General features: G+C 36.3%; 5 protein-coding genes across 9 annotated transcripts; 2 read left to right on the top strand and 3 right to left on the bottom strand.

The window, feature by feature from the left end:
• The first annotated feature begins 494 nt into the window (after window positions 1–494).
• LOC140666271 (RNA helicase aquarius) lies at window positions 495–23,118 on the top strand. 2 transcript variants are annotated; one of them, XM_072893280.1, is made up of 15 exons: window positions 495–751; window positions 870–1,506; window positions 1,656–1,834; window positions 17,527–17,640; window positions 17,943–18,046; window positions 18,152–18,263; window positions 18,354–18,567; window positions 18,724–18,772; window positions 18,858–19,093; window positions 19,318–19,705; window positions 20,016–20,264; window positions 20,363–20,720; window positions 20,797–21,053; window positions 21,128–22,262; window positions 22,361–23,118. In XM_072893280.1, the coding sequence occupies exons 1-15, from the start codon at window positions 668–670 to the stop codon at window positions 22,592–22,594; spliced, it is 4,350 nt and encodes a 1,449-aa protein (XP_072749381.1). In that variant the 5' UTR covers window positions 495–667; the 3' UTR covers window positions 22,595–23,118. The 2 variants fall into 2 exon arrangements, with proteins under 2 accessions (XP_072749381.1, XP_072749383.1); XM_072893282.1 differs by lacking the exons at window positions 495–751; window positions 870–1,506; window positions 1,656–1,834 and adding an exon at window positions 17,355–17,399.
• On the bottom strand, window positions 2,045–5,732 carry Mthl5 (G-protein coupled receptor Mth-like 5). Its single transcript, XM_072893285.1, has 2 exons — window positions 4,394–5,732; window positions 2,045–3,799 (listed from the first exon to the last, which is right to left on the bottom strand). The coding sequence occupies exons 1-2, from the start codon at window positions 5,241–5,243 to the stop codon at window positions 3,147–3,149; spliced, it is 1,503 nt and encodes a 500-aa protein (XP_072749386.1). The 5' UTR covers window positions 5,244–5,732; the 3' UTR covers window positions 2,045–3,146.
• Window positions 7,864–16,182, bottom strand: LOC140666275 (G-protein coupled receptor Mth2). Its single transcript, XM_072893286.1, has 7 exons — window positions 15,436–16,182; window positions 11,730–11,994; window positions 11,098–11,405; window positions 10,863–10,941; window positions 10,576–10,736; window positions 10,193–10,433; window positions 7,864–10,109 (listed from the first exon to the last, which is right to left on the bottom strand). The coding sequence occupies exons 1-7, from the start codon at window positions 15,488–15,490 to the stop codon at window positions 9,911–9,913; spliced, it is 1,308 nt and encodes a 435-aa protein (XP_072749387.1). The 5' UTR covers window positions 15,491–16,182; the 3' UTR covers window positions 7,864–9,910.
• Window positions 21,126–25,257, bottom strand: LOC140666276 (uncharacterized). Of its 3 annotated transcripts, none has more exons than XR_012046738.1 (4): window positions 24,962–25,250; window positions 24,347–24,570; window positions 23,164–24,075; window positions 21,126–22,925 (listed from the first exon to the last, which is right to left on the bottom strand). XR_012046738.1 is itself a non-coding variant. In XM_072893287.1 (4 exons), exons 1-4 carry the CDS (start codon window positions 24,995–24,997, stop codon window positions 22,865–22,867), a joined length of 1,152 nt encoding a protein of 383 aa, XP_072749388.1. In that variant the 5' UTR covers window positions 24,998–25,257; the 3' UTR covers window positions 21,126–22,864. The 3 variants fall into 3 exon arrangements, 2 of the variants coding, with proteins under 2 accessions (XP_072749388.1, XP_072749389.1); XM_072893287.1 differs by having other exon boundaries at window positions 23,245–24,075; window positions 24,962–25,257; XM_072893288.1 differs by having other exon boundaries at window positions 21,126–24,075; window positions 24,962–25,249.
• Window positions 25,258–25,410: 153 nt separating this feature from the next.
• LOC140666279 (protein C3orf33) lies at window positions 25,411–27,261 on the top strand. Of its 2 annotated transcripts, XM_072893290.1 has the most exons (6): window positions 25,411–25,643; window positions 25,951–26,164; window positions 26,238–26,297; window positions 26,391–26,592; window positions 26,659–26,768; window positions 26,866–27,261. In XM_072893290.1, exons 2-6 carry the CDS (start codon window positions 26,090–26,092, stop codon window positions 27,121–27,123), a joined length of 705 nt encoding a protein of 234 aa, XP_072749391.1. In that variant the 5' UTR covers window positions 25,411–25,643; window positions 25,951–26,089; the 3' UTR covers window positions 27,124–27,261. The 2 variants fall into 2 exon arrangements, with proteins under 2 accessions (XP_072749391.1, XP_072749392.1); XM_072893291.1 differs by lacking the exon at window positions 25,411–25,643 and having other exon boundaries at window positions 25,779–26,164.
• The last annotated feature ends 560 nt before the right edge of the window (window positions 27,262–27,821 follow it).

Below are 27,821 nucleotides of genomic sequence, written 5' to 3'. Positions count from 1 at the left end.
ACCTTCCTCACTTTTCTTTCTCTTTCTAATACACACTCTACAGGGTGAGGCAACTAACATCAGACATATGACATACACTATACAGGGTGACGAATCTGAATCTCCGTTACTCTTGAGAATGCAAAAAATTCTAAAAGCAAAAATATTTGTTTTAAACGAATAAATATAATACAAAAACAAACATTTTTATCTTAAGAAAAAATTATTGTTATATAATTTATTTATTCAAAACAAATATTTTTCTTTTTACAAGTAACAGAAATATTTCAGATTCGTTAATTCGTCACGCTATATATAAAAAAAAATAACTTCTTATATACTGTATATATACTGTGCCAATAGAGTAATAATTAATCGACCAATCAGGACAAAGTATTTCCCTCCTAATATCGACAATAATGCTTTATCTATGTATTTTAAGTTCATGGCTGTTGTGAGTGTGATTGTATTTCACTTGGCGTTTTAAATACTTCGAATGATTTGATTGATCAGGACGAAAGTGACAAGGATTTCTCTGTCCTGATTGGTCAATCAAATGCTTTTAAACATTTGTAGCATCAATCAAGCGCAGTCTCAGTTGCATGCTAATTGCATGCGATTTTATGTTGTTTACCGGTGAGCGAAGTGAGGTTCGATTATAATTAATTGATTACAATTTACAAATACGATGGAGAATCAAAACGCACCGTCTATCAAGAATAATAATCCTGCTCCGACTGTAGAACAGATTAATGCGGACAGAATCACCCAGGTATCTTTCATGGATTATTATTTTGCTGAATTTTATAAGCAATGATAATATGAATCTTTACAAATGTTTGTTTCATTTTTTATATATTACCTAACCATTACATTATGATTCTGTGCAGCTTGCGAATAAATATTGGGCGCCACACACTACAGATACGCATCTACCGTTCAACTCTCAGATAGTGGAAGATATTTACATACAAGAAATATGCGCGTCCAAATTCTCCATTCGAAGAATCATGATGTTAGAGTTCAGTCAGTATCTGGAGAATTTTCTCTGGCCGAATTACAACGCGGAGAACGCAACGCGAGCGCATACCATGTCCATTGTTGTCATGGTGAATGAGAAATTCAGAGAGCGAGTGCAAGTTTGGGAAGCATTTGAAAAGAATCCAACACACTTTGCTGGATTCTTCCAAAAAGTTCTCGAAGCATGCTTGGAAGAAAGTATAATGGACTTTGATTTAAAGGAACAGACAGCATTGATAGTATTCTTAAATCATTGTTTCAATTCTATGGAGATATCATTAGTTAGAGAAGAAGTCAAAAGATTGGTATCTCTGGCTATATGGATTTCCTTGCAACACGGTAGAAGGGAACTTGAATTTAGAAAGTATCCAAAATGGCGGAAATATTGGAAAATTATTAGAAAGAAGGATAATCCAGAGCAGAAGGAAAAACTTGAGTGGGAACGAAGATTCTTGCACAAGCTTATGATAAAATTCATGACAATATTGGAGACAATTTCTACAGAAAGTACGTCTTAGTTTATGTCGTATGCAAAAAATCGAATTTTATTTATTTATTATTTAAAAGAACATAATTTCTATAAATTTTGTTTAAAATAATGAGATAACGTTTAGTACATAAAATAATTTTTCTAACAATATGAATATTCTTGGCAGAACCTGTACTTCCGGATAAAGTACGATACTGCGAAAGATTTTTAGAACTGATCATCGATCTCGAGGCTTTACTTCCTACCAGGCGTTTCTTCAATACTGTTATGGATGACAATCATCTGGTGGTGCGTTGTCAGCTGTCTAATTTATTACATCGTCCAGAAGGAAGTTTATTTGGACAGGTAAGTCTTTTCACAAAATGTATATTGTAGATAGGTGTCAAATAATTTTATTCAGAATATCGATTCGAATTCTCTCGTTTATCGAATCTAATATCTTTCTCATACAAAAATCGAATTGTGTGTATGTGTATAATATATATATATATATATATATATATATATATATATATATATATATACATATAAAATATACATACACACACATGCTATATAAATACTATGCAAATACCATTAAAAGTATAAGATGATTTAAGGTTCAGTGACATATAATTAATTATATTGTGCAACACATTTGTATAACAGACTTGTCTGTTAATTAAATAATATCATTAATATTGCGCAATATAATCAATTTTATACATAGAATCTATCAATAGTTAGTACATTTGTGGTGACTAATGTTATAAACATTGATATATGCAAGATATTAGTTGTGTCAAAATTGCGAAGTGTCAAAAAAATGTCTTATGTACATTTTATAAGGCAAGAGATTGATTTCATTTAAGGCACGCATAATCACTAAACATGAAATATCAGATACACAATTTTACCAGTGCCATGTCATTTGCTTATTAATTCAGGTCTTTTAATCAATTATGTATCTCATATATGACTTTTTAAAAATTGTTTAAATTTCTAAAATTCTTCAATGTGTGTGAGATTTGACAACATTTCTTGCTTTGTACTCTACTTCTACATTGATTCAATCACTCTGATTTTCGCATCATTATTTTTTATAATAAATTGCCGCATTTTTCTTTTCTAATATTGTCTCGAATATATTTATATATATATCTTTTTGCACGTTTTATACGTTTACTCTTATTTATATAATAACGTTACTACGTGCATAATACTGTTTCCTTCTAAAATAAAAAAACATCCACGCATTTTTCACACTATAGAGGATATCTCTTTTGAGTTTCAATATTATATATGCATATATATATGATATTGAAACTATACATACTTATTATAATATACATAAATATGATAAAAATCACGCGTGAGAAGTATACATTTATGAAAAAACTATGACTTTAAGATTAATTTCAAGACAAGTTCGATCTCGCACAAGGAATACGTATATCAATTCTCGAATATAACTTAAATATATAGTCTGATTATGAAGAATATTTTTCATTTATATATATATAGATGCATCTCTGGTATTTTTTTGTATTCCTCACTATGGCCGTTCGTGCAGATTCACGATCTAAATGCGATGATTGACGTTATTGCTCGATCAGAACTTCAGATTCGCGCTCAGGATATGTTATAGATCGCAATCTATGAAAGATAAAATACCGCGTTAATAACCCGCGTTGATGGCCGTCATCTCCTCGCCCCAATCAAGACCCTCGGTGTTGTCGCCAGGATTGCAACAGTTGCACGTCTTCCCGAGCAAAAACGTGACCCTGCGCTGACCGAACACACATACGTAGAGCACGAACAACGCCTGCAGCAGGTTTACGACGATATGGCAGTATATCAGTCCATCGTATTTGAGTCGCGAAAGCAAGAGCGAGAACCAGCCGGTGCTCAGGATCACGTAGAGAAAGACGAACATGCGAAAGCTGTACTTCATTTTGTGATGAATTCGACCGTATGTGCTCATCCGTTTGATTCTGTTTGCGGTCGTCATTACCAGGCAGAGATCGATCACGACGGTGAAGGCGATGCACATAAACATAACGGATATTCCAAGCCAGCCCACGGTCTCCTGGGCGGGATAAGTCGTGCCGCCCACGGTAGGTTTGTTCGTCTCGAGGGCGAAGTGCGCGAAGATCGCAGTTCCGGCTATGCAGATTGTCAAGCACCAGACCCAGGACGAATAGTAGCAGTACTTCCTACCGTCGGTCACTCTGAGGAAAACGTTGCGCGACCTGAACGTGTTCCACACGTAATAGCCCAGGGCGCTAAGCCAGAAGAAGGCGGCCATCAGGGAAACGTACATGACCATATCTGGAAAAAGAAATGAAAATAAGATATTTTAGTGAACATCTTCAGCCAGACAAATTTGTCTGGCAATTTTACTTTCGGAATAAAAGGCCGCTTATGAGCGATCGCGCTTATTAATTGGTCCTTCCGTCACGTTGAAATCGTGATCATGACTCATTCGACTCTATTTCGCGACGCTCGACTTTGCGGATCTTAAACAGCATTAATGGTCTTGAAAAGGATATGACCGCAAATTTCGCTGTCTCATAGTATTAATGTTTGAGAGAAAATAACTTGTTATAATTTCGTCAAACGATTTGTGCAGAGTGTCTCAACACATTGTTGCATAAAATTATTAAATATGACTTTGTTGAATTATTAAGATATTTATTTCTATAGACAGAATGCGTTCTAACTTCGTGAAAAAAAATCTATATATTAAAGCAATGGACATCGGATATACTTTGACACGCTGGATCACGTCATAGGAAATGATTTCTGAGAATCATTTGCATTTCCTTGCACTCAAAAAGGAGATAACTGAAGGAGTTATGCAAACAGACACGCGTCAACCACAAAGAAAATAATTTGCTTTAACAAATAAAAAAAACAACATACCGGCGATCATGAAGCTGACGTGATTGCCGAACTCTGTGAATATCCTGACGGTGGAGGCGCACTGATTGATCACGAGGCATAGAGTCATGCTGGTGATGATGTTGCCGACGAGGTCGCGCAGCTGCGGCAGCACGAAGTAAACCACCGCGACGATCAGATAACAGGCCATCGACACGGCGTGGAAAGCGGGATCGATCGCATGCTTCATCAGGTAGTTGGTGTCGGTCCAACGCACGGCGACGTCCGGCACGCAGAGCATGGCATACGTCGCCACCAGCCGATCACCGATCAGCACCGCCTTGTCAGCGCAATAATGCCCGAAGGGATAGTCGTAGTGTATGGTCGCGCGTTCAACGTCATCGTCCTCATCGCCGTCGAGATCCGACATTACGGCACCGTAGACATTATCGCTGTTCTTATTCGCGCCTTTTGTCACGTCGACGATATAGTGACGTAGCACTCCGGTTGGCAGAAGTTCCAGACGATCCGGTCCGGACGGATAACAGTACACGTGCCATTGGTGCTCGTCCGGGCTGCACCTGGGCCATCCGATCTTCAGTTCGTATCTGGGTCTGACGAATCTCGATCTCCCAGTTGCCGCGTCTCGCAGCGATTCCGCCACGAACTCCGGTCGCCACTCGGTCTCGTTGGTCTCCTTCAACGACGTGCATCGGTCGTCGAGCAGCAGCTCCTCGGGTTCGCAACACTTCCCGATGTTCACCGAGGTCTTGCTGGCATCGTGCGTCTGACCGCTCCCTGCGGGTCGTGTCTCGGCGTCAGCGAGCGCATTCCTCAGGTCTGAGACACCACAACCGACGACGAGCAACAGCAGCAGACTCTTCGGATACATGACGCCGAAACGCGCGCGCGCGCGCGCTCACGGATGTTCCTCCTTACATTCGCATTCGTGTGTCTACTCGCTTTCTCTCGTATTTTCTTCTCCGTCGAAAGAAATGTCACCGGGTTGCCGTCTACTCGCTCGTATTTCGCGAACAGTCCGTCCGTGATTCACTCATTGTCAGCTCATCGTCAGCGGCGTGTATCATACCTGGCCATACGTCGCCAATGCCTCCCGCGGCTATCTATCTACCTACCTACCTCTACCTACCTACCCCTGCCAGCGTCTGCCGCCATGACATTCCCATTCTCCGCTGCGTCGGGGGCCCCCTGATCCCCTCTCTGTACCCCTCAACGACCACGAGTAAACCTTTGCGGCGGAGCTGCAAAGCACAATAGCACGCGTCGTTACTGCGCTTACATGTGTCTTTCTGCGCTCGTGTTGATGCATTTTTTACCCTTAAATACTAACAAAGAAAATAAAATTTTTTACAATATTTTTTTTAATTTAGTAAAAACAGTTTAAAATACTATTTAAAATTACTATTAATTTAATATACTACGTAAAATTGCATGATATATATTGAGTACATGAGTATTCATGTGGGAGTAGTTTTAAAATAAATGAGATATATTCCTTTATATATATACACACATGCCTGTACGCATATGCATATATATATATATATATATATATATATATATATATATATATATATATATGATTTTTTTAAAACTTAATATAATAATTTTACATCGCGTCATTGTAATTAAAGATTAAATGAACATTATAATATTTATCATGAAACAGTATCGATAATTCGAAACTTCGATGAAATATTAAAGGATTATCAATATATGATATATGATAACGTTGTCAATAAGTGAATGACATGGGAACTAAATTATCTAATTTATCAAAAATATTTATATATAATTTACTTTCTTATTTATCAATATATAAAAAAGAAACAAACATTTTTTAATCTGATATTTTTCTTATCGGAGAATATATATATATATATATATATATATATATATATATATATATATATATATACATATATATATATATATAATTTTTCACACAGACAAAAAAAATTATTTAAAATATTTTTTTAATGCAGTAATTTATATTCTATAAAATTATTTTTATCATTATTTTTTTAATCTCCAACATTATATAAATGTATAATCGTAAAGATGATTCCCACGTGTATGACATTTTATTCGTTCAAAATGTCACAATGTGTAGAATGATGAGGCAAAACGAAATTGTGTCACAATGTGTACGATAATATTTTTTCTAAATATTGTAAGAATTACATACGTAATATGAGTTCACCGTATTTGCTTACAAGCGTGCTCTTTATAAAATTCTATTATTTTTCCTTATGTTTTTTCTCATTTTTTTTCTTTTTCTTAGTGTGTTTGTGTTATTCATCCGCTATTTCAATGAATTGCGCGTTAACTTTAGACCACAAGGGCGCGTGTAAAATACAGCACGTGTTCGTCTTGTCACGTACTCTGAGAAAACGCTGAATCGCGGACGTGTATTACAGCTGCACTGTCGTATATATTTAAGACCGGAAATGGTTTCGGCCTCAGATGAAAAAATATTTTCACTTCCTGTCTTGCGATATAACGAAATTTCTACCAACGCATAAGAAAGAAAAAATAAATCGCGTATTTTTTGTTTGGTATATAAATAAAATATGAAAGGATGTGACATTTCTTCAATCTTTTTTAACCATATATATATATATATATTATTTTTATTTTAAACTTGCGAAGAATAAGTGAACTTTGAAACTGACCTTAGAATGTATAAAAAAAAAAATAATAAATCAATAATGATTCCCCCGAGAAAGACAGACAGTCCCGGACATCTTTCCGGATCGTCGAGCCGCGGTAATTTGTGGCGTCTCTTGTCCCCTTCTGGATATACTTTTTTTACAGCCACTCTTTCAAGACATGCAATATATGCGATATATTCTATTTACACTGGCAATGCATTATACATGAAAATCGTGCATCATTTCTCTTTTGTATCTAAACACAATCGAGTCATCTATATCGAGTATATACACATTTAAAGGTTAACAGTAATAGTGTACATTTAATATTTTTTCGTACATTGTGAGTTGGCCCAAAAAATTAGTTGAATAAATTAGTTGAAAAATTAGTTGAATAAATATTTCGAGTCCTATTCTCACATCTAATTTCTTCCTATACTGAAGACAATTGATTGTGAGAGACATGTAAAAATCATTGCAATATCCTCTTTTGTCGTTTTTAATCTTTTTAACTATATCTTATTAAAGCTACGATAAAATTCTAAGATTGTCGTGGATCAATTTTTATAACTGTCTAATCCATTATTATATTCCTATATATAATCGATCATGATGTAGTATGCATATACAAATCATAGGTGTGAACAAACAATACAACATACAATATATATACGTAATATCTGCATGTCTATGGATCGTCTCTTCTTCCTCCGTTTCTGTTACGTATTCTCTCAATCTTTTCATCTTTATATCAAACGATCGTTCAATTACACGTTATTTTATTATTCTACAGGCAAACGAAAAAAAAAAACACAAAAATCATATAAAAGTGGAATCTCGTTATTATAATGAATACCTTTATCTCCGCATAACAACATGAATCAGCATATTAGATTCTAACAAAATGCTTGACTTGTTTACGAAGAATTATGAAATTTTTTATATTTTTAATGGGAAAAATTCTATTTGCATAGCGCGATGTTTCTCATGATTTATCTTACGCGATTGTATGAATAATGTTAACGAATTATTGTTCATCAAATATACATATTCTTGCATGCTTGCAAATATTTCGTAAGAATTCAATGTACCATCTTGTGCGAGCGACGAACGTGAGGTGTACTCGTCACATCCAACCGCATCGATTGTCACAGAACGATCCGATTTGCTTAACAAATTTCGTCCGCGTCATGCAATCGTGACCTACTCTATCTATCTGCGTCAGTATCATGACAAGCCTGTCAGTACCAACGAGCAAATGTAATCGAGTTCGTTACATCTGTATACGCGTCGTCATTCGCTTTATAGACAAGATGCAGCGTGATAATAGTACATATGACGAGGGATAATCTGGCTTCTTCGATTAATGCGGAATCGATAATTTTTTTTTTTTTTTTTTTTTTTTTTTTACAAAATAAAACTGTCGATGAGAATTAATAATTTTGATGTCATAAATTATCTTTGACATTTTCGGCAAGAAATTGGAATTCGGGATTCAGATGGATCTGTATAAGTAAAAAGATTGGACACTAACAATAAGTAGTTTCTAGAAATCCCGCATAAACTCATATCAATACGCATGGAATTAAAGAATGACGTGTTATGCGCTAAATCAATAAAAGTAGGACAGATGCGACGTGTGTTTACAATACTCGATGTCTGCTCGCGGCGATAATTTTTACGAATATGTTTTCTAGACTTATGTCATACACACACCCACACACACACACACACACACACACATATACATTGAGTAGATCTGATTTCATCGAGAAGGATATATGTACAAAGATATTCGAGTATGTGTACAAGGATGCATACTCGACTGTGAGTCACATGTATATCGCGCGTATTGTTTTGTTTGCGGTGAAAGCATCAAATAGCCTCGAATTCGGAGGAACAAATGACCTTTGCACCGTAAATTATTTCTCAATAGCTTTTTATACCAGATGGTTCAATGCCGGGGAGATAATCGAGTTTGACTAATTCTCTTACGTAATTTATTTAGGCGGTATGCGAAGATTTTGGTGTATCTCTAAAAATTTACATGATACGTAACGAGGTATGAGCGTGATTTATGACGATCGATAGTAGAAGTGGAATAAAAACGATACTCGTGAATGAATCGAGTTCACGCGGTTATTTTTCGTGAGAAATGGTAGAGACTTACGGTGACGGATGACGCTGTCATTGTCACGTTTCCACGAAGGAGAAACTGAATCACGAGCGCGAAATGACATTACGCACCGATGAATAATTGTAATCTTCATTATATTTTTAATTGTTTCTCCACGCGCACATAGCAATTCGGTCCAATAAATCTATATAATTAGTTTACAGAGATTCTTGTACAGTACTTAATAATAAAACATATCCGATTATCGTAAAAAAAGAGACAAAAAAAAAAACAAAGAACAATAATCCACAATAATCGATAATTTACAGAAATATACGATATTTATTATTTAATCCGTTATCAGTCAATGTGTCTTTTTTGAGATGTTATAAGAATAATGATAAATATAAGAATAAGTAATGTGTATACACTAAGAGATACGCCGAGGAAACATTGATTTCGCGAATCTTAATGACGAGACTGATAACGGATCAATATAGTGGAGATAATTTATATAACGCGATATTAATATATAACGAGAATATTCGTATAAAGAATAAAATGTGCTTACAAATAAATTATGTTTGAAACTTTAAACCGAATTTCAAAGCACGATAATAATCGCGTTATCTGTGCTTGTCTTGTCAGATAATAATATAGATAATCCGAGACGGTGTCTTTTCTCTTAGGCGATATTTCTAACCCGCGTGTAATGATGTTGCGGGAAATGTATTTTGAGAGAGAAAGAACGTAAAAATGTGCCTTATTTTATCCCTGTTGAGAAAGTTCGAGTTCCTCGGGAAGCACTTCTTCGCACTCCTCGTCTTCATAGGCCGCCCAGGATTTTGGAAAAACGATACCGCAAGGTCGCTTCTTCGCCAACAGCTTCCGCACTCTTTTCCGTGTCGCGACCAGAAGCAAAAATATGATGAATCCTTGGAGACCATTCAACAGATCCGTTGGTATCCTAACGAGAACATTCGTTGATTATTTTATTTCATAATGATAGATGTGTACGCGCATCGCGAGAATATTTTATAGATTGCTTACCAAAATTCGTCTGTCTTCGTATCGATGCCGAACGATATTAGTTCAAAGATCCAGGTGATGCCCATGACGAGTATCAGTTTAATGTACAACAGACATTTGAATCGCAAAACTCGCAGCTTGCTTCCCGTGTAATCGCGATATTGATGCCACAAACGCCAGCTGGTTAGTCCGAGATAGGTCATGTTTAACGTTAATAAAATACCGACTGGCCCGTAAAAATAAGCCCACGTTTGCGCGGGTCCTGCAAAGTAAATAAGGCTTCGTGTTTTATCTAAGCGTTGGAAAACATGAAACAATCTTTCAAACCGATGTCGACGTACGTTTGTAGTCTATTGTTGATCTTTTTGCCAGAGGGAATGGAAAATAATTTCTGCGTAACTTACCGCTGAACCAACAACTGTAGTCGCCGAAACCCGGTTTCAAGTGGTGCCCGTGTATATGATGCATCGTCAACGAGGTGATCAAGAAACAGGTCGGGCCGCCCCATCCCCAAACGCAGTAAGCGTAGTAGAGCGATTGATCCCTGATCCTGAAGTTCTTAAACCTACGCAGACGATTATATTAAGCTTTAAAGTTACATGCGAAATTTCAAACATTTCATCGATTGACATTATTATAATTTTGCATACGCGACATTCTGCATTTCTCTCGTAATTTGTCTGTCACTCACCACACAGTACGCCACACGTTGAAGGCTACGATGTTCAACCAGAAAAACGCAGACATGAAGGCAAAATACAATATGAATCCTAAAATAATTATATAAATTAAATATTAATGAAAGATTGCAAAGGTACAAGAAAATTTAATATTTATATATGCGCGAGTTGCACGATAAGAATTTCCTTTATCTATTATTTATTTATCAGCTCTTTAATATTATATAATTATACATATATATGTACCGAAAGATACACAAGTGGTGTAATCATTCTCGATCATGATCGGTTGCACGTGCTGAATCGAGAGGACGGTGTAGCTGACCGCCAGAGTAGTGACAGCGGCCATCATAGCCTTGTCCTGGAGCTCTCGCAGTTCCGGTAGTACAACGTAAACCGCCAGGGTGATGATCAGGAAGATGGCCGAGATGATGCTGACGATGCAGACGAGTGTGCTCTTCCACATGATCAACATACTCTCGTTTATCAGGTCGTCGTCAAAGCACGCGAGGGCGACCTCGCTGCCATTTCGTGCCGATTTGGCTATGCAAAAACTGAATGAAAAAATTAACGAAAAACTTGATTAGTAATAAAAAAAAAAAACCATCATCGATTACAAATTTATCGATGATCCATTACGAAAGATTCTACAAGCGAATATTAATTCGCTATTACTATTCGCGTCGTAATAACAGGATATCACGCGAGCTTGGGAAATCTCCAAACATCAGGATTTTCCTCATATTTCTCAACATCCCGGTGCTTACAACTGCAAGTTTCTCTCTTTTTCTCATATGAACACATGAGAAATAACATAAGTAGCCCCCAGCACGATTACGCGTGTGATAAGCCGCACGGAAGCTGCGAGATGACCTTACCTGTCAACCGGGATTTTCTCGTGATTCGTGTCCGGCAGCAGCCAGGCAGTATCGTCTTCGTAGACGACGGTAAAGTTATCGTACTCGTTTTGCTTGGGATCGATCAGGAAGATGCCGTTCGGGCATTGCAGACGAATCTTCGTGCCATCCGAACAGTTGGCCGTGTGTTGCCATAGCGTGCCCTCAGGGCAGCAAGATACGTCGAAGGACAGACTCGGGGAGATCGTGCTCGCGAGCAGCAACAGCCACGGCAACCAGAGGGAACCTGAAAAACGTCGCATTTCGATGAGAGGCGTTGTAGAATTGATATACGCAGTTTTTTTTTTTTTATATGAAAACATATCCGGAAAGATTTCACTTGATATAGTACAGTCATGTCATATTATTTGCTAGAAATTGTTTATAAACGGGGAACTGATAAGGAATTATTTTTTTCGCATCAGGTTTCGTTGCGCAAACATAACTATCTTTTCGAAAAGCTTATTAATTATCTTGAAATGATTTTTTTTTTTTTTTTTTTAATTTAACAAGGATATATTTTTCCTTTCTTGAAATATTTATTTTTCTTGTAATACTTGATATTTTATTTATATATATGAAATACAGAATGTCAAGGTAAAATGTGGTGTGTATATTAAAATAATAAAAGCCGTTTAATTGATAGTATAACGAATGATAAAAAAAATCTCGCGTTTCTATGTCACGTCTAACAATAAGCAACATTCTAGCAAAAGCGTTGTCGCGGAGTTTCCGTGTGTGCGTCACACGAGGATCGGTCTGATACCGAAATCGGTTTCTTTTATCTTGGTCGATACTAGGCTCGGCCTTATCGCGTGACTGTATCAGAGTCCGGGGATACGAGAGATAGAGATTTGCAACGAAAAAAATAATGAACGGGTCGCATATCGCCTACATATTTATGTAATGCAGCTTCGTTTGCAAATGGTCGTGTTTCTCCTCCTCTGAGATGAGAGATGGGAAATGAGTCCAAAGAACGCAATTCGCAATAAAAAACGTAATGGATGGTAACCCAGTTTAACGCTTAATGGCAGATGTACGATATGAAACAATCGTTATGAAAGAAGAAGGGATATATGACTCAGGCTCTCTGTTAACTGTACGCTAACTCTTCATTACCGGCGCTCTGGACTGCACACGCGTGCATGTGCACCAGATGTGCACGTGCGTGTGTAAATCCTCGGTCCATCCGCATACCGTTCGCACGAGTTCGTATTTTCGATTCAAATCGTTAAATGCATTTTCAGCGACGAAAAATGCAAGAAGCAAATACTATGTGCAGCGAATAATTTATCTTATAGAAATTGCAATATCATGTCTTCGCGTGTTATAAAATTTCCAACGCTCGTTTAAGAGCGTTAAAGCAGTTCGATTTATTACATAAAAATTATTTGCAGTCACGAGATAAGAATAGATTATATTTTAATTATCCATAGGTACGCGATATATGTGTTTTTTTTTTTTTTTTTTTTTTTTTTTTTTTTTTTTACGAAAGAATCGCGTGTTCTATTTATTTTTTTTAACATTATACCCCAGCGAGATTTATTGCTATCAGTTAAAGTAAACGCCTCATTTATTTTTTGCATCTTTCATTTAAAACGGATATCGGTCTCTTGTAATCTCTTGACGGATAACATTATTTTTTTTACAATACGGTGTACAAGTGTTGTTACATGCGCTCTTCTCTCTTTCTCTTTTTCACTCTCTACTGTTCGAGTTTTCTAAGTCAATTTCTTGACCTGACAGTTGTAACTATCTTATCATTGCGTACAACATCATGATTTTCAACTTCGAGAACATGAAACTTTGATCACATATCATAAACTATTACAGAATCTATATATAAATCATATTTTATCGATATTTCGTCGAGCGTAATAATCGTCGAATGTTGTAATTTTGTACACGTAGAAAATTTTATTTTTACAGTTTTACATAGCATTTTAACTTGGAATGATCCTAATGGTCCACAGTTACTACATACTGTAGTAATTTTTAAAATAAAATTTTCTCCGTGTATAGTCATAATTTCATATAATTCCTCGGGGTGCTGAAATAAAAATTTTTAATTTTTAAACGGCGCAATTAACCGTGAATCGTACGAGCAAACTCGTCACCTTGGATACTTGCTGCGGCTACTTGTGACGATGACTTAATTAACGCAGATGTAAATGCCGTTTACATTTAATTAAGTACAATTTGTATAATGCATATAATGACCGAGCGAAATAAACACATTATTCTCAGACGTTATTTACATCGTTTATCGGTATGAGAAAAGAAAAGGAAGAATTGTAAGAAAAAAAGAGTAATAAACTTCGCGAATATCTGTTTCATTCAGTTTTGATTATCGCGTGAACTTGATGCGATAAGCCATTCGTATACTATAGAATGTAATTTATATAGGACAAAAACGGAAAAACACAAAAAGCATTGACGTTTCACGATAACCGCATAATTGAGAACAGATAATTGCGCCGAACGGAATGAAAACGTGAAACGAGACACTGTTTTGTGTTTGAGATATTTCATTTTCACAGAAATGAAGGAACGGAGAGCGTCCTGTTGATAATCAAAGATACTTGCTTAATGCACTCTGTATCTTTTCATTAAATCAGATTTTTATGAGAATTATGAAATGTCACGATAAGATATCAATCTTATCGTTTACATTTATTTGTAGACTTTGGTTGAAATTTTTTTCTACCGATTTACAGTACACGTTGTTTTTCAACGACTTTTATCAGATTTATGTTTCCCGCGTGGACAACGAAATACTGTTTATTCCGGGAAACGCGCACATATGTTTAATGTATTCGTTAATATCGACACTGCAAATTAATTATCTATACAATAATTCTCTTCAATATAGCGTCTTCCTTGTCAAAGAAATATTGCCGATTAAAATTGATTATATTTTATAGACGATCGTGAATTTTCCTACGATAGTTAATACGACAGTGAATCGAAGCCGTTGTATAACGTTAGTCCAATCGCTCGTTCTGATAATTGATAAGTCAATTAATTATCAGCTTCGAGTGTTCTATTCCCAACATATATATACCTACACAAACAACTATAATTGTGTGTATAGACAAAATTTACATCGCGCAGAAAATACCGATGAGCTACGTTTCACATTAACAAAGTAATTTTCTGAGGCATACGCCATGAATAAAAATTGCGACAAATCAAGGTGCATTTATGGAATAAAAAAAAAATGTTACCAAGAAGCGATAAATATTATTAATCATAGCTTACAGCATGAATATGATTTCTCGAATATTGCCATTGTTTTTATGAAGATATTTTTACGTGACAGAAACATAATATTTCAAGATTATAAACAAAAGGCGCGGACTTTACAACGGTACGTCATAATATTATTGGAATTCTGTTGATTGACGGAAGGTGTACATCTTTTTTTTTTTGTACACGGGAAGATTTCCATATTAGTCTCGTCGAGTCTTGGGAAATAGAACTAGAAAATGCGAAAAGCTGACTAATTTTGTTGATTAATGCTGATCGTTAATGATTTCATTAATTCAACGATCGTCATCATCATCATATTGTGCAATATTGGTAAAAACGGAAAATAAATTTCCGTAGAAACGAGGATGTATTAGTAACACGAATAAATGGAGAATCAAACGCACCAAGCGAGGAAAAACGTAAGAAAGTTACGCACCTCTGATCGATGACGCGCCGAGCTGCCTGTTGGAACTTACATCGGACGACGACATTATTTCTCACTCTCTCGTTACCGCATTTCTTCGTTCTTTATGACACGAAGTGAACTTGTTTCCCCTAAAGGTAGTCGAGGAATTAGAGAAGCTAAAAGGATCTAGCGAATTTCAAAGGGTCTCTCTTCTTTTCTCTCTCGGGGAAGAAACACCGCTCGATCGGGGTCAACGGACCGCTCAGGTCACCAGAAGAAGCGTGCCGCTTTCTGCAATTTCCGTGGGAAATTCTTCACCGGTTTCAACCGTTCAAGTGACAACAAAATGCGATCTGTCTACGATTGCCTTCTTCGGTCCGCGTGTTTTCTTTCTTCTACCCTTCTTTTCAAAGTCGCGCGATGGTTCGAAGAAAAAGCGAGAACGCTATGACGATCTTATCGATCCTTTTATCAATCCATCTTGATTTTCACTTTGAAAATTCCGAAAACTGACGTAGACAGTCAAGTGGAAAAATCATACTTTTTTTTTTTTTAGAACGACCTGGAATCGTTATCTAAATCGCGAGAAAAGTCCTTACACGAGTCTTTACGGAGAAATCGATGTTTAATATTCGATACGAGGTGTGTTATATTGTCGATACGACCGAAGCCACGATAAGCGGATTGAAATGTGGAGCTCGATGAGACGCTCACGCACTTGTGCTAGGAGCCGAACTGAACGCGACGACGAACTGCTCACCGGAGTCTGCCAGCGACGCGAAGTGCGCGATCAGAGAGATATCTTCTCCCACTTTTTTGCGTTTGAACGGGGCCTGTGCTGTGCGATAGAGCACCGTGTATTTTTTTTTCTTCTCGTCCTGTCTAGCGCCCCATTCGATTACATGGAGGAACAATGATCAGAAGGACCGGTTCGCCGAATCGTTATTAGATTTCTTGGTACTCTTTTTTAAAATGCCGATAGTCAAATTGGGATGTAACACAGTCTTGAAGCTAACTTATGATAAGAGAACGGATAGCACTTGCGTGCTTCAAAAGGATAAACGTCTATAAAAGGAATGAAAAAAGAGATATCTCTAGAAAAGATATTATCTCTATCAAGAAGTAAAGGACGAATATACTGCACGTTATCATGTTGCTTTACGAACGTTACGCGAATAGATTGCGGTGAAGAAGCGAGTATATGATTATGCATTTTTTTTTTAATATAAAAATTATAATGTCAGAGATATATCCGGGTATTAAACTGTGCAAATGTAACTATATTTTAAAAAAGAATCAATAACCTGTAACATATAAATGAAAGCCACTGATGATAGGAAGTTCTGATTACTACGATTAATTGCTATCATTTATGTTCACTACGATGTTGCCTTCAAACGGCAGTCAACTAATCGCGTTTGAAGAGTTGTTTGGTATGTCGAACATGCGAATGAGTTACCAGTTATGAGCCACAATAATTGGCTTGCAAGCTCGTAGCTTATTAAAAGTACATTCTGTTACTTTGCTGATTAATTTAATCAATCTTCGTTGGGAGAGAATAATTATAAGAATTAAATAAATAAATACGAGGAAAATTATAAGAATAAAATAAATACGCATTTAAATGTAATCTTTATTCCTTATTTATCGCTTTAAATACATAGTCTTAATAAATAGAAAGTTTTGTAATGCATTTAATGTGTAATAATAAAAATTTAATAATCTCATCTTGATTTTTTAAAGATATGTATTTAAAATGACTCGAAAGCTAAGCTTTAAATCAATGAATGAAATTAGAAAATAAATATCAACTCCTTGATAGACGAATCTTGAGCTTCTCTAGTAAACATAAGGTTGAAAGAGGAAGAGGAATCTCGTCCGTCAAGAAAAATGATTAACATACCTGCGACTGGTCCTCTCATCGGTTATGACGTCGAGAACGATTATAAATGCAACTATGTACTATGTACTCTGTTGATTCTGATTTTATCGATGTAAGCACCATTCGCAGCCGTGAAACGACGTTTCTCTATGAACAATTGACCATACGTAACGCTCGTAACAATAAATGTCATTGATTCTGACTCCTGAAAAAATAATCAATTCTGCCTTTGATTGCAGCTTCTAGAAATGCTCAAGTTTTACGCACGATTTGAGATCAGCGAGGAAACCGGCAACCCATTAACGGATCACGACATGACGCAGTTACACTACGCTAAAATTACGTCTCTTCAAGTAAATAGATTTTATAAATATATGCCATAATTACTAGAGTATTTAAAAATTACTTTCAAATACTTTTGATACATCAATCTCAAATTATTTTTGCATTATATAAACAATAATCTTCATTTTTTGCATATGATTTCCATAAATCGATCAGAGAAGAATATCACGACACAGGAATTCAAAATTTGATAATTAATTCTACGATCAGCCGTGTCATTGATAAGCTATAATGCGTGCTTGTATATTAAACATAATTATATATTCTCGAGATCGAGAGACTAACAGGTAGAATTTTAAACTCTGTTTAGAATGCTGTTTTCGTGAAATTTCCGGACTTGAGAAGCTTTGCGTTGGCCAACGTAGCAAGCGTCGATGTCAGGGACGCTCTTCACAAGCATTTCGGTTCTCTCAGGTGAATAATGCTATAATATATAAAATTTTTTTATCATACGTTAAAGCATTGCGAACATTTATGAATGGATGAAACATGACGAGTGACGTTGATTTTTATTTTCAGCCAGGAAAAACTGAGATCTATTGCGAGTTATTTAAATTTAGTTCCACCGAAGGAACGGGAAAAGGAAGAAAATTGGTATCGTCTGGACATAGAGTTTTTGCGCGAGCTGCTGGTAAGTGTGAGAAAAAGAAAAAAAAAATGTAAATTTAAGAGGCAGTCGAGTTACGATGCTGGATTCTGAGAAAGCGTCTTTTAATTTCAGATATCGCGACACGAGCGTAGGCCGTCACAACTCGAGGAATTGAATGAGATGCCCCTCTACCCAACCGAAGACATCATCTGGAACGAGAGCATCGTCCCGACCGAGTATTTTTCTGGCGAGGGCTGTCTGGCTCTGCCGAAACTGAATCTGCAGTTTCTCACGTTGCACGATTATCTACTGCGAAACTTTAATTTATTCCGGTTGGAATCCACGTGTAGGTAGACCGGGTAGAAAAACATTACCGTTTATATCTAAATATTTATTACGATTATTAATTATTATTAATCATTAGACTATATATGGTATATATTTATTCTCAATGCTGTATATATATATTTAATATTTATTACTATCTATAATATTTTTATAGATGAAATACGACAGGACATCGAGGATGCCGTAAGCAGATTAAGCCCTTGGTATGTTATTATATGTCATATGTCATATTTTAATTACCTTTCTTTTTTGCGAAAATAAGAATAATCAATGTTTTTTCATTCGTAGGCGGGCGGAGGATGGCGGCGTTTACTTCGGTGGATGGGCCAGAATGGCACAACCTATCACGCAATTCGCCGTAGTTGAGGTAGCCAAGCCTAACGTCGGCGAGAACAGGCCGTCGAGGGTACGCGCCGATGTTACGATAAATCTCAGCGTTCGCAAGGAGATTAAATCCGAATGGGAGAACCTTCGCAAACACGATGTGTGCTTCCTCATCACAGTCAAGCCACCGAATCCTATTGGTAAGACAAATGTTAAAGAAAAATATATGTCATTCTATAAATAAATAATATATAGAGAAAAAAATGTGTGCTGGAATATTTCATATATTGTAGTAAATTTGATCTTTTTATATAATTAACAAATTGATTAAAGATATTAATTTTGCCTGCAAACATTTTTTTTCTATGTTATTACAGCGATTATATAATAAGTCACATATAATAATAACAAAATAATAACGCAGGTACGAAGTATAGTCACAAGCTCCCCTTCGTACCGCAAGTAGGTCTAACGACGGTTCGAGGATGCGAGGTCGAGGGTATGCTCGACTCGAATGGCAGAGTGATAGAAGACGGCCCTGAGCCAAGACCGATTCTACCGGGCGATTCGCGAACTTATAGAGTATGGTTGGACTGCAATCAATATCGGATCGACATGGACAACGCGAGCCACGGCGGCGAAGACGTGTACGAGGGATTTAATATTATAATGAGGCGTAAACCTAAGGAGAACAACTTCAAAGCTGTTTTAGAAACTATAAGAGAGCTCATGAATACTGAATGCGTCGTGCCCGACTGGCTGCACGATATAATTCTCGGCTACGGTGATCCCGGTGCAGCATGCTATTCTAGGTAATTTATCTAACTATATGTATATCTATATGTTACTATAATAAAACTGAATCTATATATCTATTTTATTGCTTGAGAAAGAGCATCAATTGAAAACGATTAAACGATTCTGTCTGATACTTTAATAGAAGATACAATGTATCTTTTATAACTACATCGTTATCAATATTTTCAAACAGTAATTAATCATTAATGTCGTTTGAAGAGTAACTCAATAATTTTATATTATTTTTTGGGATTATTCGCATAATAATTTATTTAACAAATTAAAGCTGTAATTGACTGTTAAAATATGTTAATTCTTTGTCAGAATGCCGGATGAAATTGCGACGATGGACTTCAACGACACGTTTCTTGATATAGATCATTTGCGAGCTAGTTTTCCTCAATACGAAATTAAAACGGATCCAGAGGACGAAGGAAATCTCGTGCGGCCGTTCCAGTTGACTTTCGAGGATATTTTAGCGAAACGGAACAATGAACCGATTAAAAAAATTATTAAAGTTAAACCACATGTACCGCCCAGTAGAGGTCCATACAGAGCGAACGAACCGAAAAAGTTAGCATTCACTTTATTTTCTTTCGTGTATTTATAGAGTATATTGTAGAGCGTGTTATTTTTTGAACGGAGGAAAAAAACATATCGTTACATTGCAGAAATCAAATCCCCTTCACGCCGACGCAAGTCGAGGCTATTCGAGCTGGAATGCAGCCAGGTCTGACGCTGGTCGTCGGTCCGCCCGGTACCGGTAAAACGGACGTTGCTGTACAAATCATCTCGAATCTATATCACAATTTTCCCAATCAGAGAACGCTGATCGTAACACATTCCAATCAAGCTCTCAATCAATTGTTCGAGAAGATAATGGCCCTCGATATCGACGAACGGCATCTACTGCGTCTCGGTCACGGAGAGGAGGCTCTTGAAACTGAAAAGGATTTCAGTCGCTATGGCAGAGTCAATTACGTTCTCGCCAAGCGTTTGGATCTGCTTCTGGAGGTTCAGAGATTACAGGTATTAATTTATTTCTCCTTAAGCTATCTAAATTGATGTGGAATATCCAGCTGTACTTAAAATGTTCTTTCTTCAGGAATCTCTAAACGTGAAAGGTGATGTTGCATACACATGTGAAACGGCGGGATACTTTTTTATGTATCAAGTATCTACCAGATGGGATCGCTTTGAAGCCAGAGTTAAACAAAGACAGCACACGAGCGATAAACCCGTTTTATCTTCTATAGTCGATGAGGAGTTTCCTTTCCACAAATTTTTCGATAACGCTCCGCAGCCCCTTTTCAAGCGAAATTCGTACGAGGAAGATCTCAAGATTGCGTATAGCTGTTTTAGGTAAGAATACACACGATAAATTTTTATAGGATGAAAAATCTAGCAGATGTTCTAACGAGATGTCATTTATACAGATATATCGAAAGGATATTTGCGCAGTTAGAGGAGTTCCGCGCTTTCGAATTACTACGATCGGGTCTTGATAGATCAAAATATTTACTTGTGAAGGAAGCCAAAGTGATTGCTATGACATGTACACACGCAGCGCTCAAACGGCGCGAACTCGTTGACATGGGTTTCAAGTATGACAATATCCTCATGGAAGAGTCCGCGCAGATCTTGGAGATCGAGACTTTTATACCGTTGCTGTTGCAAAATCCCCAGGACGGATACAATCGTTTGAAACGTTGGATAATGATTGGAGATCATCATCAGTTACCGCCTGTTATTAAAAATATGGCTTTCCAAAAGTATTCGAACATGGAGCAATCATTGTTCGCAAGATTTGTGAGGCTAGGGGTTCCCACGGTCGATCTCGATGGCCAGGGTCGTGCCAGGCCTAGCATCTGCAATCTCTACAATTGGCGATACAAAAAATTGGGCAATTTGGCGCATGTGGAACGTAGTCCTGAGTATCTTGTAGCAAACGCCGGTTTCTTGTACGACTTCCAACTGGTGAACGTCGAGGATTTCAATGGCGTCGGCGAGAGCGAGCCTAGCGCTTACTTCTATCAGAATCTCGCTGAAGCCGAGTATTGCGTCGCAGTATTCATGTACATGCGTTTGTTAGGATATCCGGCTGATAAGATCAGTATACTGACCACGTACAACGGTCAAAAGCATTTGATAAGAGACGTGATAAACATTCGTTGCGCGAATAATCCTCTAATAGGTCGGCCGAACAAGGTGACGACTGTTGATAAATATCAAGGTCAGCAAAACGACTATATCTTGTTATCTCTGGTGAAAACGCGCGCGGTCGGTCATCTAAGGGACGCGAGACGTCTGGTGGTAGCGATGTCACGTGCTCGTCTCGGTCTTTACGTCTTTGCCCGCGTGTCTCTCTTCAAGAACTGCTTTGAGCTTACGCCGGCGTTCGATCAACTAATGCAGAGACCATTGAAACTGCAACTACTGCCGCAGGAACTATATCCAGTCGATCGACTGAACAATGCTGTGCCTTCGATGGCTCCAATGGAAATTGAGGATATGCCACACATGGCTAAATTCGTTTACGATTATTACATGGAGAAAGTCAGCGGAATGAAGGTAAACTGTCAGAAAGAATTATTATAAATTGATTCATATAATATATCTTATCTCTTGAATAAGTATATTGATTACGGTCTCTTTTGTATTATTTTCAGGGGTCGCAGAAAATGTGGCAGAAGCCAGGAACCATGCAAACAATGGGCAGTCCGACACATAAGATTCCTGCTCATCCAGGTGCCGATGACGACACCGATGACGAAGAAGAGGAAGAACTTAACCAAGAAGACGATGAAATGAAAGAATCTAAAAAAGAAGATGTAGAGAATAAATATGAAATCATAAAGAATTTAGTCGAAGATCCTCCGAGTGAAGCCGAAGATGACCACTGAATGGATTACGCCGTGATATACTTATGCTCGCGCAAGGACTGATACGTTAGTAAAATAAAAAAATTAATTTTACAGCTTGGAAATGAAATCACTATCTGTTTCAATTCCAAGATATTGATGTATATATTGTAATCGCCATAGGTTAACGATTAATCGTTGATATAGTCACACTATATCAATAATAAGCGTTTTATTACAGATTACTATTATTATAAAATAATATATAGAAGTATTCTTATATACTTGTAAAATAAACTAGTAAATGTTCAGTTAATAGGTCTTCTCATCGATATTTTGACAACTCGCATATTTCGAGACGTAGAAATTGAACCTGCAGAAGAAAAAAAAAATTATTACTTCCATTTTTTTGTATAACCATATTTAAAACGTAAATTAATTTTATACATTATTATAATGATGAAGACAATGATTTTTTTATTTCTTTGTCTCGAAATAAGGATAATAGTGAGTTTTAAAAAATCAAAGGAAAAATCCTTATACTGAACATTTATTATAAACTATAATTTTCTTACAAACATCAGTCTCGTATCCAAAATCTATTGTCTTACCCTGCACAATTTTTTTCATTTTGTTTTTCTTATTTGCGAATTGCGTATCGACATGTAGCTTTAAGCATTTGTATATCTCACGAAAAAAGATCCATCTTCTTCTTGACCAGTGTCTTCTTCCGACGCGCCTCCAGCCTCTGCATCTTCAATTTTTCTGACTTACTCGGAGAAATTTTTTTCGAGTCGTTCGGCTCGCTCGGTGGCATACTCGACGGTACGTAACTATCATCGAACCTCATCAATTTACTCGGGGATTTGAAATCAGGCTCGTACTCTTCTACGGATGGCTTAACTCCTTTGGAATTAGGTACGTATTCTTCGAGAATACTGTCAGGAATTGTCGTAGTGGCATATGGTTCGTAAGTCTCGTGAATCATTTCCAGCTTCTCGACAGAATTTGGCACGTAGCTTACGCTTTCTTCTACGCGTTTGCTGTCGCAAAGAGTCGGCGTGTACTCATTTGTTGTCAAACGCATATTCTCCAATGCGCTCTTCCGACTGGGCACGTACTTGAAGTCCGGACACGATCTTTTCGCTTTCGGTGCGTCCGGAATATATTCCTCCAACGGCGCGTTCTCCAAATCGTCGGAACGCATGTACTTCCGACTCTTCTTCCTCTTCGGATCTTCTTGTTTCGTCGCAATAGTACATGGGATCTCAATCTTCTTCGGGGAAGTTTGCGTCTGTTTCTCGAATGTTTTCTTCAATCGATCGGCTTTCTGATCAGTCATTCGATCGGGAGATTTTTCTTCTCTCGTCCGTTTCGTCACACTGTCATCTGTTGTTACTTTATTCCTTTTCGAAATGTCTATTTCTCGCTTTACTGATTTCTTTCGGGCCGGTGACACGTGTACTTGAATCGTGGGCAAAGATGACATGTCGTTTGTGCAGTCTGGATACTCAAAAGTGTACCTGTAATACAAATATGGATTATTCTTTTACTGCTTTTTAATAGACTCTCGATTATAACAGAAATTTGTTTCTTAATTTATCTACTTTTTGCAAGCTAAATTCGTCTCTATTAGTTTTAAAAAATATGTAGTTTTAACATTAAATTTATTGTAATTATTATTTATAATTATATATATATTTCTCAATTTTCTAATTAACAAGATAATTAAAGTATCATTGCTAAAAAAAAACAATTAATCCAAAGTCGTCGAATCGGTATTGCATTTCTTACGTGATTTCCAATTGACGAATAGATTTTTTCCATTCACACCCCTGACTTTTACGATGTGATCCGTCATCCTGACAGTTTCGCAGAATCGCTCGCTCCAATATCTTGTAAAGCGCTGCCCAATCCTCGACTTGCAGCCACTTGTTAGTGGTGACCTTCTGCTTTTTAATCTCTACTGTTTTCTCTTGCACGGTGACTACGGCGGTTGCCAGACAATCGTCCGAAGCCTGCAAATACGCACACACATCAGTACAAAAGAATATATACTCGAGCCGCAAATCGTTCCGCAAAATTAATGAGATATCCCTTGCCACGTAACCGATATACTTGCTGTATCTCAATTATCAAAGTAATCATAACAGTATAATATTTCAATATAGTACTTCTGTTCGAAGCATAAATGCTTCCATCCATTGTGGCAGACGACGTTTTTCAATGATTAAAAATATCGACAAGTATCGCTAATAAAAGTTACATTGCAAAAAATACGCTATATTATTTCATCGTTCCATCTTCACAGATGTTACACGCATTCCCCGTGCGAATTCGTACATGCGGCAGTCGAGTGCGCGCGCGCACGTTTGACAACCAGCTGTTGACAGCTGTTGCACGCGGTACCTTGATCACTTCCAGATACTGGCCGTCCCGGAACATATTCGCGCTCGACGTACGTTGGCTGGTGCGTAGATGCGGCGGCACGATTGTCCAGCATCCGTGGGAGCTTTTTCCTCCGTCGTTTCGAAAGGATCGCGCGATGCCTCGTCGTGTCGCGACTCGACGTCTTCGAAAACGAACGAGCTGATGTCGCACGCGACTTGGCGCACGCTCCGGACAGCGGCGCGGAATTAGAGCGCGAGTCCGATCTCGCGCGCGTGAAGTCACATCTTTTTTTACGACCAAGTTTTCGACATAATAAATATACGTAATACACGACGTAATGATAAATCAACGCTTGACTGACCGAGGTTTCCTCTTTTTAGTTGAGTTTTCTATATCGAAATTTTGTAAAACAAAAGTGACAACAATAACTAATTAGAATGTTAAACATACCACAATAAATGTGCTAATTATAATAACAAATTATTTAAATTAGTTAAATTATTTATATTGTGTATAAGTGTAAGTTTGAAAGATGAGATCAGTAGTCGTTTCACGTGTCAAATTAGCTCTTTTCAGCTTTTTCGAGTTGCTTTTATTGACGTGAATGGGATAGAATTTTAAATTCTCTGAGGGAAGAAGGGTACACAAGTCTCTTGTGCTTATTTTAAGAATTATTCATATATCCTTCGGCATTCGAAAGGTGATTATGTAATTCATTCATTTTTCTTTATTTCTTTTATTGTAACTGCATTTTTTTAAAGTTTTTCTCTCTTTTCTTTCTTTTTTGTGATATCTCTGTATATATTATTTCAGTTACGTGTATAATCATTACATAATATTGTACAGTGTTAGTAGCTAAAAATCTTTGATTTCATATAGAATTGGTATAAGATATTAAATATATCTATAACCATTTATAAAAAAATGTTGACTATTGTTTAATTGTATAATTATTATTATTTACGATTTCGATATGTTTAATAATAATAATGTTGAATTTAAAAAAGCGCTGCTCTATAACGAACCGATAGGTCGTGACAGTATACGTGGTCAAACGATCGCGATCGGTGTGTATAAATATTTTTGATTCGATCGACCACAGAGAACACATTACGAACGATATTTCTTAATAAGCTCGAGTCAATTATGACGCACGAAAAAGCACCTACAATTTTCGAACGTTTCCAAAGCTTTATGGAGGATGAAATGGGACCAGGCAAGGTATATGACACTTTTCTAACCTCTCTTCTCATCATATGATTGCCAATCATTCACTTATTCTTTCTTTTTCCAGCTGATTACCTATGGAATCGCTAGCGCCGGTTTATTTGTTGCTCTGTATAAGATTAAACCTGTAAGTATAAACTGTCTCTTTTTCCTCTGCACTTGCTACTACTAATATTTTGTCCTACAAATCTCACACCTGCTTTGTTCCATTATTTTTCAGTTTGCAAAATTTAAGGAACCATCTGATGTTCCATCTCATTTCTTGCAATCACGAATTCCACTCAAGGGTACTGTAATGCGTGTAGAACCAAGTCACGGTGCTCTACTAATGGTCAACCATCAACCCTTACTGCCTTTTTTTAATTTTAATAATAAAAATTATTTACCTGTAAAGATCAGTGGTGTTAACATTACAGGTAATGGTATGTATCAAATCTATTACGAGTCTATAAAGCTGTCGTTAAGAAAATAACACATCGATCTTCTAGGTATAAGCTGGTTGCAATATGTAGTCAGTGGAAAATATATAACATTTATACCTGTAGTCAAAGAAAAGAAATATCTGGAATGTATAATTACAATGTCACAGAAAGATCAAGTAAGAGAAGCAGGAAGAATTATTTTTACATAAATATGTATATATGTTGAGTATATAATATTTATACTATGCTTATATGTTATTTCTGAACAAACAGGATTCATTAAAAATTGGTGAAGAACTAATCAAATTAGGCCTAGGAACAATACACGAACCTTGGATAAAGATAAAGGATAAACACATATCAGCGTATGAAAAATCTTTAGTAAGTGCACAAAAGTGGGCAATACGTAGAAGAAACGGATATTGGCATTTTATCAAACAGCCTACAGTTCTGTGGAAAATGCAAATGTTCTTAATTGATAGAATGAAGACATTGTTACCTACTTATATAGTAAGATGGCTTGATCTTTAAAAGTGTTGATTTTTGATAATGATAATAAATGTACATATATATTTTTATCATAGATACATATTACAATAGTTTTCAAATTTAATGAGAAAGAATATTGTATATTTAAGGTTTTTTATAATAAAAATTATTTTAATCATTTCCTACATGTTTCATTAAGAGAACGTTCATATAAGTATTCAATTTAAAAATAAATTTGTGGGTCCCAGAGATGTAAAAATAATTTTTAATTTTTCTACTTTTCTCTCCCTCTGGAACTCTTTTTCTGAATATCACAATTTGTGTCATATAAATTTAATATAAGCAAGTAGCATTATTATAAAGTTTTAAATACTTGCACAATACTTGTACAATTATTTAAAAATTTGTTTTTATTTATAACTGTCAACAATATAATTCTTGTAATTATCTTACATTTTACACCTGACACCATATAACAAAGTTATTATAATTTATAATTAACATCCAACTTAACAAAAATATTCATTATCAATCTTTTTCTTTATCTCGTATCCGTATCGTTTTAAGATTTTTTTACTTATACATAACTTATATAAATTATTTTAATGAATATTTCTCATATTGTGAATAAAATATATTTTTGTATATATTTTATATATTGTGAATTGTGTTATATAGATTTAATCTAAGATTGTGTATTGCACAAACACAAATGTAAACTAACACTTTGACAATATATT

The sequence above is a fragment of the Anoplolepis gracilipes genome, chromosome 5 (genome assembly GCF_047496725.1).
Source record: "Anoplolepis gracilipes chromosome 5, ASM4749672v1, whole genome shotgun sequence".
NCBI classification, from domain to species: domain Eukaryota; kingdom Metazoa; phylum Arthropoda; class Insecta; order Hymenoptera; family Formicidae; genus Anoplolepis; species Anoplolepis gracilipes.
This window is presented reverse-complemented; position numbering and strand designations above follow the sequence as displayed.

What these genes read in the sequence shown, in the direction of transcription:
- LOC140666279 (XM_072893290.1), top strand. Translation starts at nt 26,090, where the DNA reads ATGACGCACGAAAAAGCACCTACAATTTTCGAACGTTTCCAAAGCTTT. An exon ending in TGTTAACATTACAGGTAATG is followed by an intron (nt 26,593 to 26,658) that starts GTATGTATCAAA and finishes TCGATCTTCTAG; the next exon opens with GTATAAGCTGGTTGCAATAT. An exon ending in CAATGTCACAGAAAGATCAA is followed by an intron (nt 26,769 to 26,865) that starts GTAAGAGAAGCA and finishes CTGAACAAACAG; the next exon opens with GATTCATTAAAAATTGGTGA.
- LOC140666271 (XM_072893280.1), top strand. Translation starts at nt 668, where the DNA reads ATGGAGAATCAAAACGCACCGTCTATCAAGAATAATAATCCTGCTCCG. An exon ending in GGAGACAATTTCTACAGAAA is followed by an intron (nt 1,507 to 1,655) that starts GTACGTCTTAGT and finishes TATTCTTGGCAG; the next exon opens with AACCTGTACTTCCGGATAAA. An exon ending in GTAAGCAGATTAAGCCCTTG is followed by an intron (nt 18,773 to 18,857) that starts GTATGTTATTAT and finishes TTTCATTCGTAG; the next exon opens with GCGGGCGGAGGATGGCGGCG.
- LOC140666275 (XM_072893286.1), bottom strand. Translation starts at nt 15,490, where the DNA reads ATGTCGTCGTCCGATGTAAGTTCCAACAGGCAGCTCGGCGCGTCATCG. An exon ending in CACCACTTGTGTATCTTTCG is followed by an intron (nt 10,942 to 11,097) that starts GTACATATATAT and finishes TAATTATTTTAG; the next exon opens with GATTCATATTGTATTTTGCC. An exon ending in CTACAGTTGTTGGTTCAGCG is followed by an intron (nt 10,434 to 10,575) that starts GTAAGTTACGCA and finishes TTTACTTTGCAG; the next exon opens with GACCCGCGCAAACGTGGGCT.
- Mthl5 (XM_072893285.1), bottom strand. Translation starts at nt 5,243, where the DNA reads ATGTATCCGAAGAGTCTGCTGCTGTTGCTCGTCGTCGGTTGTGGTGTC. An exon ending in CGTCAGCTTCATGATCGCCG is followed by an intron (nt 3,800 to 4,393) that starts GTATGTTGTTTT and finishes TTCTTTTTCCAG; the next exon opens with ATATGGTCATGTACGTTTCC.
- LOC140666276 (XM_072893287.1), bottom strand. Translation starts at nt 24,997, where the DNA reads ATGTTCCGGGACGGCCAGTATCTGGAAGTGATCAAG. An exon ending in ATTCGTCAATTGGAAATCAC is followed by an intron (nt 24,076 to 24,346) that starts GTAAGAAATGCA and finishes TTTGTATTACAG; the next exon opens with GTACACTTTTGAGTATCCAG. An exon ending in AAGAAGATGGATCTTTTTTC is followed by an intron (nt 22,926 to 23,244) that starts GTGAGATATACA and finishes TTTCTTCTGCAG; the next exon opens with GTTCAATTTCTACGTCTCGA.